The sequence below is a fragment of the Durio zibethinus genome, chromosome 7 (genome assembly GCF_047325235.1).
Source record: "Durio zibethinus cultivar Kanyao isolate XHJ-2024 chromosome 7, ASM4732523v1, whole genome shotgun sequence".
Lineage (NCBI taxonomy): Eukaryota > Viridiplantae > Streptophyta > Magnoliopsida > Malvales > Malvaceae > Durio > Durio zibethinus.
The window spans coordinates 21,778,208-21,787,818 of record NC_143168.1 but is presented as its reverse complement, the minus strand read 5'-3'; the positions used below and the strand labels follow the sequence as shown (position 1 = coordinate 21,787,818).

The window sequence follows — 9,611 nt, the reverse complement described above, 5'->3', positions numbered from 1 at the left end:
ATTTTCATGAACATATTTATGAAGTACGCATCTAATTTTTAATTGCAATTATAAAATTTAAAAACTTATCAAACAATGTAAATCATATATGATGATTTATCAAAATTAAAAATAATCCTTATAAAAATTTCAAAACCAATCTTTAAAAAGGCAAAATAAAGAAATTTTTAATTTTCCAATTATCAAGTTTAAATTATGTTACTATCATATATTAAAAATTTTTTTTGTCACATCATGATAAATCATAATATATTCGTTCGAAGTTGAGATTAAATATAAAGAGTAAAATTAAAATTAAAAAAATTTTATATATAGATAATAAAATTTCTAAACTTTTCATAAATACATACACTAATATTTATTAAATTTTGAAAACAATCCTTATAAAATTTAAACAAAAATATGATAAAATATATAAAGCTTAGTTTAAAATTTTTGTTGTCATTGAAAAAAATTCGAATTGAAAAAAAAACATTTAAAATGTACGCTAAAAAAAGTATGATTATAAATTATAAAATATTTGATATTACAATAAAAAAAGTGTTGTGAATAAGTGAAATGTCTAAAATATATATAATATATAAAAATATAAAAAATAAAATAATTCTTTATTTTAAACGTTCTTTTTTTTATTGCAAAAGCATTTCAATTTTTTTGGTTTAGATTGAAAAACTAAATTAAAAAAAAAAAAAAGCAAAAACTTTTTATTATTTAACATTATATTTGAATCAAAAGCAATTTTTAAGTGCAGAAACTATTCTCTAACTTAATGCTAAACCTTTCCTAAATAACCTTCTAATAACATTAGTGATTAGTCATGGATAACATCCGAAGTTTCGTTCTTTGCCCCTTCATAGATCATCAACCAACCCTCTGATCTGCTTACTAACTAAACAATCATCCAACGGTCCAAATCAAACCCTACCCTCTTCCTCTTTATCTTTTACCCACCCTTCCTCTTTTTCCTCTACCGTTCTCTCTCTCTAATTCTCCGGCTTCGCCAGAATCATTTTTCTGCCATGGCCACTCTCCTTAAAACGCTGCCGTTTAAATCCCCACCTCCTCTATCTCCACGTGTAAGATCCATTTCCTTAAACTCTCCAAAGCCCTTTCATATCTACTACAATCAAAGACTTCCTCCTACACGTTGTACCCTCCGGTTCAGCTCCACTCCCTCTCTTCGGTTCGTAAAGTTGGTTCCTTTTGCTTCAAATGGAAGTGAAACTGAAACCACTGAGACCCAACAAGAAGTTCAAGAACCTCAAACTGAGGTAACTTTTGAGGTTCTTGAACTTTCTCTGAACTAGGTTCCATTTTTTATGGTTTTATGTTTCTGGGTTTGATTTTTTTTGGCCTTGTTTTTATGTTTATGTTTAGTTTTTCATGTAAATTTGACAAAAATATTTCTGGGTTTTGGAATTTAATGGTTGAGTATGTTAGAAATGAGCAAAAAGATGGTAACTTGATAGTGTATAGAAGTTAGCTGTCTCAATGAATTTTTTAATAGAAAATCTTATCTTTTTGCTTTAACCATTGGATGTAGTTTACTCAATGACTTCTACCTATTAGAATCTCTTTTTTTTTTTTTTTTTCTAGGTTGAACATATATTATGACCATTGTTAAGAATTTTCCACATTTCTAATTTATTGTCAGTCCCCATGTTCAAGTAGACTCAATGACATGGATTTTGATTAGGATAGATATAGAAGGATTTTTAATGGAATCCAATCAAATTATTTGATAATTCACATGAAGGAGCAATTTGTGTTGAGTGAAAGGGGAGAATGGGTGAAACCTAGCAATGAGGTAGGAGATTTTTATTTTTTAGGCCTAGGAGATGAGGTGGAGCCGAAATTGATGGGAACTTGGTTGAAGGGAGTTGGGACTTGAGTTTTGAGTGCATCAATCTGCGCAAGAATTATGGTGAAGTTCATGAGCATGTTGTAAACCTGAATTAACAGTATACAACTTTGTACTTGGTTTTATGCCATTCTTGAAATTGAAACATGGTTAGATGGAAATTTGGAGTCTAATCTATTTTATTGCAATATTTTTCTTAACATAGTTCTTTTTTTATTGCATTGTTAGAGACATATTTGTGGCTACATTTTTCATCCTGATGGATGTATATGTACAGGATTCTTCAGATGGTGCTGTTACGGTTGAAGAGGATGCTACCAGAGATGAGGGTAGTGATTTTGAAGAAACAACTTCTTCAGCCATTGCATCATTGCTCCAATCATACAAAGAAGCTTTGGCAAGTAATGATGAGTCAAAAGTTGCAGACATAGAAGCATTTTTAAAATCCATTGAAGACGAGAAAGTTGATCTTGAAAAGAAAATTGCTTCTTTGTTAGAAGAACTGTCAATAGAAAAGGATCGGATTCTTAGGATTAGTGCAGACTTTGACAACTTTCGTAAGAGGACAGAGAGAGAGCGCCTTTCATTGGTAACAAATGCCCAAGGAGAAGTTTTGGAAAATTTGTTGCCTGTTTTGGATAATTTTGAGCGAGCTAAAGCCCAAATTAAGGTTGAGACAGAGGGAGAAGAGAAGATCAATAACAGCTATCAGAGCATCTACAAGCAGTTTATGGAGATTTTGGGCTCACTTGGTGTTGAACCTGTGGAAACAGTGGGAAATCCCTTTGATCCAATGGTGAGTTAATGCTCATTATTCTCTGCTCTCCCAACCTTTTGTAGACATGATAACTTTTACTAGAAGCTTCTTCATAACTCAATGTTGGGACGTTTCATGATTTGTCGCATTGGGCACTTCCAAGTCAAGTGTATGGTAATTGGTTCATATCCTCATTCAAAATTTCTCTTACCATGTTCTTGTCCTCTTCATCATTGAGTTTAGGTGGCAGTTGGTGAACTAATTGTCTTTCGAGGCCCCAAATACAAGATTGTGTATGATTACTCATGAGAAGAATTAGACCGAAATGTGAGATAGTTACAATATGAATTTACATAAAAGATATTCAAGTTAGATCTTCTAAATATGTACACTACATTTGAATATTACATGAAAGGCATCATTTTGGTTTGTTAATTGGCATAATGATAATTGGTTTAATGCAGGTGAATTACCGAGTTGGCTCGATATTCAGTCAAGTACTTGATGAGCTTTCTCGGATATTTAATCAAGTTTGTTCAGGTTTTATGAAGACCTGGATACACTTTTAATACAAACCAAGTCTTGATTGATTCGAGCTGACTCGGTGAGTTTACAAGTAATGATATGATATGTTGATATAAATATTAGATTTTAGTTGTGGCATGAAAACTTACTTGTAATTCCTTAAGCTAAAAAGAGGTGGGTAGATGGTGAAGAGAAACTTCATGGGAGCTTCTTTTATTTTTATGTATTGTTGATGGATACTTTTAACAATTTTCTTACAAATTGCTTTGTCTCTCTTGTAAAAGCTGCATGAAGCAATCATGCGTGAGGATTCCACAGAATTTGAAGAAGGTATCATTCTTCAAGAATTTCGCAGGGGGTTTAGGCTGGGAGATAGGCTGCTACGTCCATCTATGGTTAAAGTATCAGCTGGTCCAGGGCCTGCAAAGCCTGAACAAGTAGAGTCATTAGAAGGGGCAGATGTAGTTGAAAGCACAGAGACCAGTGAAACTGTTGAAAGCAATGAAACTGCTGAAGGCAGTGAAACTACTGAGACCAACCCGGGAGCATAGTCTGCTTGAAGACTAGATAAAGAACCTGGATTCAGTTTTGTATAAGCGAAACGGTATTAATTTTACCTCAATTATTAGGACTCCATTTTGGTGGTGGCAATTGTTGTCTGGGTGATATATTGTTGTTAATTTTTGTTTCATTTTGGAGGAATTTACATCAAGATGAGAAACAGCATATTTTGGAACAATTCCTGTATCTCTCCTTTTATCCCTGCTCGCAAACTTGCCAATGGAATTTACATAAACATTAAACTTGTTAATGGCTAATGAGGCAATATCATTGGATGAGCTAATTGAGTGGAATTGTCTTCTATATAGGAAGTCGATTTTAATTAAACGAGGCAATTCAATTCTTGGTACGGTAATTTGAGATTAAAAAACGATATAAAAAGCTGTATAGATTACAATTTTAATAAAAATTATACATGAATTTAACAAAAATAAAATATAATAAGTTTACAAAAATTCTTATATGTTTTCCTAGTTTCAACTGCATAGGATTTTGCTTGGACCAGTTATAGGTTATGAAGCTCAAGCCCAAAAAAAAGATCTTATTTTTAAGCATATTGTATGTTTTGATTTCTTATGTGCAGATAGGAACAAGCCGCTAACAGTAGTTTCGTCTATGTTGGATTCTTGAAGTTATCGGAGTTCAATCTCTAACGGCCTTTAATAATAAATAAGTCCCTCTTTACTCGGAGTGGAGAAGTAAGCTGGTGGGCCAAAGCCCACAGCTCAATGGAAGAAATAGCTTAATTTGTCAAGAGCTCAAAATAAAACCTTTAGCCTTAGCTTTTATTCGACCTTAGGTGCTGTGCAATGTAGTGTGATTGAATTTATCATATTATTAATAAATTTAAATATTAATTTTAATTAAATCTATTCATTTTAATTTTTTAATTAAGTTTTTTATCATATAATTTTTATTATTATTTTTAATTTTACTAAAATCAATTTTACCATTCATCCAAATAAAATTTTAATCCTTAAACCCTTGGCCTAGAAGTTAAGGCGTTTGATGGGGACATAAAGGGGTTTTTTCAAAGCAGCCATCCGCCTCCCCTAATATGTTTTGTGGACTAAAAAACAGTAAAACCTAAAAGATTCAACAAATAGGCCCAAATTTGATATGTCAAAGGAATTTTTTTTTTCAAAATATATGTTTATATGCACAAGTAAATTCATCAGTAAAAATAACAATCAAATTAATTTAATTTGATGTTTAAAATAAATATAATTAATTTGATCAAAATCAAATTAAATTAAGAATTAAAACTAATTGAAAGAAATTTAAGTTACTAAAATATAATGTAATTAATTTGATTAAAATCAATTCAAATGAAGGATATATGAAAAGAAAATTAATTTTTTAGTTGTTCACATTTATGTATAAAGTAAGTCAATTTAAAAATGTAAAAAAAATAAATATAAATTATTATATAAAATATTTAAAATTTAAATTAAATCAAAATAATTAAATATATTACACATATAGTTTGTTTAATATTGCACAAGATCTTAAGGTTGTTGATTTTCTTACTGAAATCCAAGTAGCTAAGCATTTCTAAGTTCTGTATAATGCATTCATGTAACATGCAATATTTAATCATTTGTAGGAAGTAATCTCTTTGGATGCCGTACAACAATTAAAAGTATGATGTTTACTGTTGAAAAATCCATATATTTTGTTGTTCAAATTGAATATAAAAAGTTGAGAAAAAATTGTGTGAGTGCATGGATTGTATTAAAGAATATTTTCTTGCATTTGTTACAAAGTGATTAGGAATGGCAATAGGTTAAATTAAAATGAGTTTTTATTCGCTTTAAATTTAACTCGATTTTATACATATAAAATTTGAATTCGATTCGATTTAATTTTTTTTATACTAAACTTGATATGATATTTTATAAAATCATATCGATTCGATCTGAAATTAATAAAATATTATTTTTTAAAATAATATAAAAATATAAATATAATAAAATAAATAATGAAAAATAAATTTATATATATTGAATCAAGTTTGTCTAAAATCTGACCTTAATTTTTTTTACTATTATTCAATCTAATTCGATCTATACTTAATTTAAAAAAAAATTTTAAAAATAAGATCAAAACGAAATTTATTGGATATAAGTTTGATCGCCTTCCCTAAAGGAGGTTCAATAGATCTATTCGCTGTAAAATCCTAGGGTTCTGCATTTAAAGTAAGTACGGTGTATTGACTTACAATATTAGGTTCTGTGACAATTTTGTCTCCTTTTAATGGTCTTTCTATTTTGGATTGTGGCTGTATGTTAATGTGATTGTGTCATGTTTAGTGCAAGCATTATTCATTTACCAAAACTTTGGGCCATTCCATTTAGTCAGCTTCCAAATTATCTTAAAGATAATGCAGCTTGCTTCTTTGAACGTTAGTGGTATGTTATTAAGGGGTAAGCCGTCATAATTGTCTTATTATCTTCTATCTGTTGTAAAAATCAACCGATTCCATTCTAAGCAGTGGAGGCAATGATTGCATTTCAAATGGAAGGCATAGTGTGCCATGAATATGCCCATAAATTTCATATGTCATACATCTTACACGAAATAGAGACATAATTTAGAAAATTACAAGTCATTTCATAATAAAATATAGAGTTGATGTACCATATACATTAGATTTTTTTTTATCAAATATAAATTATAATATAAAATAAACAAACACAAATTCACAATTTATCAAATATAAAATAATTATGATTTTAAGTACATGACAACCTGACTCTCTCAATATTTTTCTTCATTTAGGATCTCAAATTATCGTTAAAAATCTTTGAAAAATTGAACAATAACTTAATTGCTTGAATAAGCTCAACTTGTCATATGTATTTATATCAATTTGTCAACTTATATATATACCTAATTAATAACAATACACAAAAATGTTGTTTGGTGTTGTAGCCAACTGGAGCGGAAAGGTCTGAAACTGCATTTATTATATGAAAACATGGACCATAAATGGTAGGAAATGGTGCACTATAGAAAAAGTTATGGACTCTGGACCTCCATGATCATTGACTTGTTAGGTCTTTTTCCAATAGTTCTCTTCATTGCTTCTCATCCTCAGATTACTAACAACTCTTTCAACTTTATGTAATGTCTTGTCCAAAAGAGTGATGGGACCTTCAATTATTAGGTTTTTGAATGAGCAATTGGACGCTTGGCACCTACTCTAAAAACCTGGTTTTTATTGCCATTGTTTCTTCTTGACGTGTCAATTTATTTTGCACATTCTAGGTTGCCCTTGTCAGTGCTCGCTTCTATTTTTTTTATTTTTTTAAAATTTTATCATTAAAATTAAATTTTAATATTTTATTAATAGATTTTATGTTTGTTGATCTAAATTTTTTATTGTTTCCCTTAATTACTTGTTTAATGTAAAAAAAAATTATAAAATTTTACGATTGTACGATTGTAATAATTGTTTCTAATAATTGTACAAAAAATAGTATAAGAAACTATTTTTGGGATTTCATTGAAAATCATGAGTTTCACTTACAATAGTAAATTATGCAAAAATTATTGGGATTTTATTGAAAATCACGAGTTTCACTTTTCTTTTAATATATCAAAAGAATATGGTTGTACACCAATGTACGACTGACACCACGTGATGAAGGCAGGGCCAACTTTATATTTATTTCCATTTTTCAATCAAAACATCACTTTGATGTTTTATTGCTAGCTGTCGACATCATCATAAAGTTTTGTTTTTTATACATTATAATTCACAAAAAGATCCTCCTCAATTTAAAAAAAAAGAAGATTGTACTAATAAATATTGTGATGAGAGACTAACAAAATTAAAGTTAATAATGGATAGAATTAAAATAAATTTTTATTCACTTCAATTTGATTTAATTTTATATTTATTAAATTTAAATTTGATTTGATTTGAAAATTTTTTTATTTTTTATATTTAATTTCGATTTGATTTAATATTATATAAATTATATTCGACTTGATCCGATTCGAAATTAATAAAATATATATATTTAAAAATATAAAATATTATTTTTAAAATATAAATATTTAAATAAATAATTATATAACTATATAAATAAAAAATTAAATAAATAATAAAAAATTTAATTTTTATATAAAATATCTAATCGGATTTACTTAAAACTTGAACTCGATTCGACTCCAATTTTTTTTTAGCAATAACTAATTTGATCCGACTTGAAATTCGATTTAAAAAAAAATTGACCTTAAAAAATCGGATCAAATCGAAATTCGTAAAAAATAGATTGAGTTGTCGACCCTAAGCAAAAGTAGAGATGATCAAAATTTAGTTAAAATTGAATTAATCAATGAATTAATTGATCAAATAAAATTATTTTTAATCAATCAAATGAAATCATTTTAATTAATTAATTATTTAATTATCAAATTAATTTTGATCGAAATTTAAAAATAATTTAATTCAAAAACTAAATAATTAACCGAATTATAATAAAATGAATCGGTTTTATCTCTCAAGACACAAAAGTGAAACCCTTGAGTCTATCACAGTACACACTAGGACACAACCACCTCCACATTCCACCCTCACCTTTTCTTTTTTTTTTTTTTTTTTTATCTCAACTCTCATTCATTCGAGCCTCAACCTCCTTCGACATATGGTCGTGATGATTTTTTATGGAATATTTCTTTGCCAAGTCCAAATCTGATAAATATATTTTCTTTGCTCCAAAAAAAAGAAAGAAATCAATTATTGCGACTGCTGCTTTAGATGATACTCGTGATTTAGGTAAGAAGAATTATATACCACTCAACCTTTTCTTACTTCGGCTTTTATAGTTTAATGTTGGACTTCGGAATTTTGTTAGGTTATGTTTGCAAGGTTGTATACTCTGGTTGTATAGTTGAGAGTTGTATATTCTGTTGGGAGCACAAAAGTAATTTTGATTAAATTTGATTAATTAATTTAATTAATTGAACTAAATTCAGTAAATTAATTTTTGAAATTAATAAATTTATTTCGATTAATAAAAATAAAAATAAACTAATTCAATCTTAATTAATTCAGTTCGAAATTATTTGAAGATATAGCAAATTATAGATTGCACTTTTTTTTTTCACTAAAAGTCTACGTATGTATAAAAAAAAAATTATGTCCGGTAAAGGAGAACATCTTTTTTCACAGAGAAGAGCTGTCAGCTTTTCCCCTTTCGCCCTTGTCTCTGCTTTGGCATTTTCGTTCACGACAAGAACGTACGATACCTTTCACTATTTTAATTTTCTTTTTTGCCAAACACGTGGAAATCAACACAAATTAACATCAAAGTAAAGGTAAAGAATCCGAATTGGACAGCTTTACTCAGAAAAACGAATCAAACAATTGAACATATCTTGACCTACCAAGGTGATCGAGAGCATGGGCCTTTGTGCACCTGAAAAGATCTTCAGACACAAGCAATATTTCACACCATTTACAATAAGCTAATTCTCTCAGCTTCGTCATTTTTTTTTGTAATGCGAGTTCATAGTTAATTTATAGACGAAATGATAAAAAATAATTTAAAATAGATCCAAAAATAAATTTTTAGAACTAATGAAGATTGATTAAATTAACAAAAATCAAACATTTTCCTTGCAATGCTTAAAATTAATTCTCACGATGTTCTTTTTTTGGACAATATATAAATATGTTTTGAAACTTGTGTCATACTCAACTCTGAAATATAATTTCCTTTCACTTAAAATTTTATGTATTAAAAAAAAAACCTTTTAAGTCTTTGAAATAAAGCATTGCTAAATTTATTTTGAAAATTTAAATTAATATTGAAATAAATAAATAAATATATTTTCGATCAAGAGAAGGTGGAATCCTTACAAAAAAAATGGAGAAAATCCTAACCCGAACCTAGG

General features: G+C 28.3%; 1 protein-coding gene across 4 annotated transcripts; it reads left to right on the top strand.

Moving 5' to 3' along the window:
• Positions 1–819: 819 nt before the first annotated feature.
• Positions 820–3,882, top strand: LOC111276985 (uncharacterized). Of its 4 annotated transcripts, none has more exons than XM_022863022.2 (4): positions 820–1,283; positions 2,139–2,657; positions 3,083–3,222; positions 3,428–3,882. In XM_022863022.2, exons 1-3 carry the CDS (start codon positions 1,020–1,022, stop codon positions 3,185–3,187), a joined length of 888 nt encoding a protein of 295 aa, XP_022718757.2. In that variant the 5' UTR covers positions 820–1,019; the 3' UTR covers positions 3,188–3,222; positions 3,428–3,882. The 4 variants fall into 4 exon arrangements, with proteins under 4 accessions (XP_022718757.2, XP_089619951.1, XP_022718755.2 ...); XM_089763825.1 differs by having other exon boundaries at positions 825–1,271; XM_022863020.2 differs by lacking the exon at positions 3,083–3,222 and having other exon boundaries at positions 878–1,283.
• Positions 3,883–9,611: the final 5,729 nt, after the last annotated feature.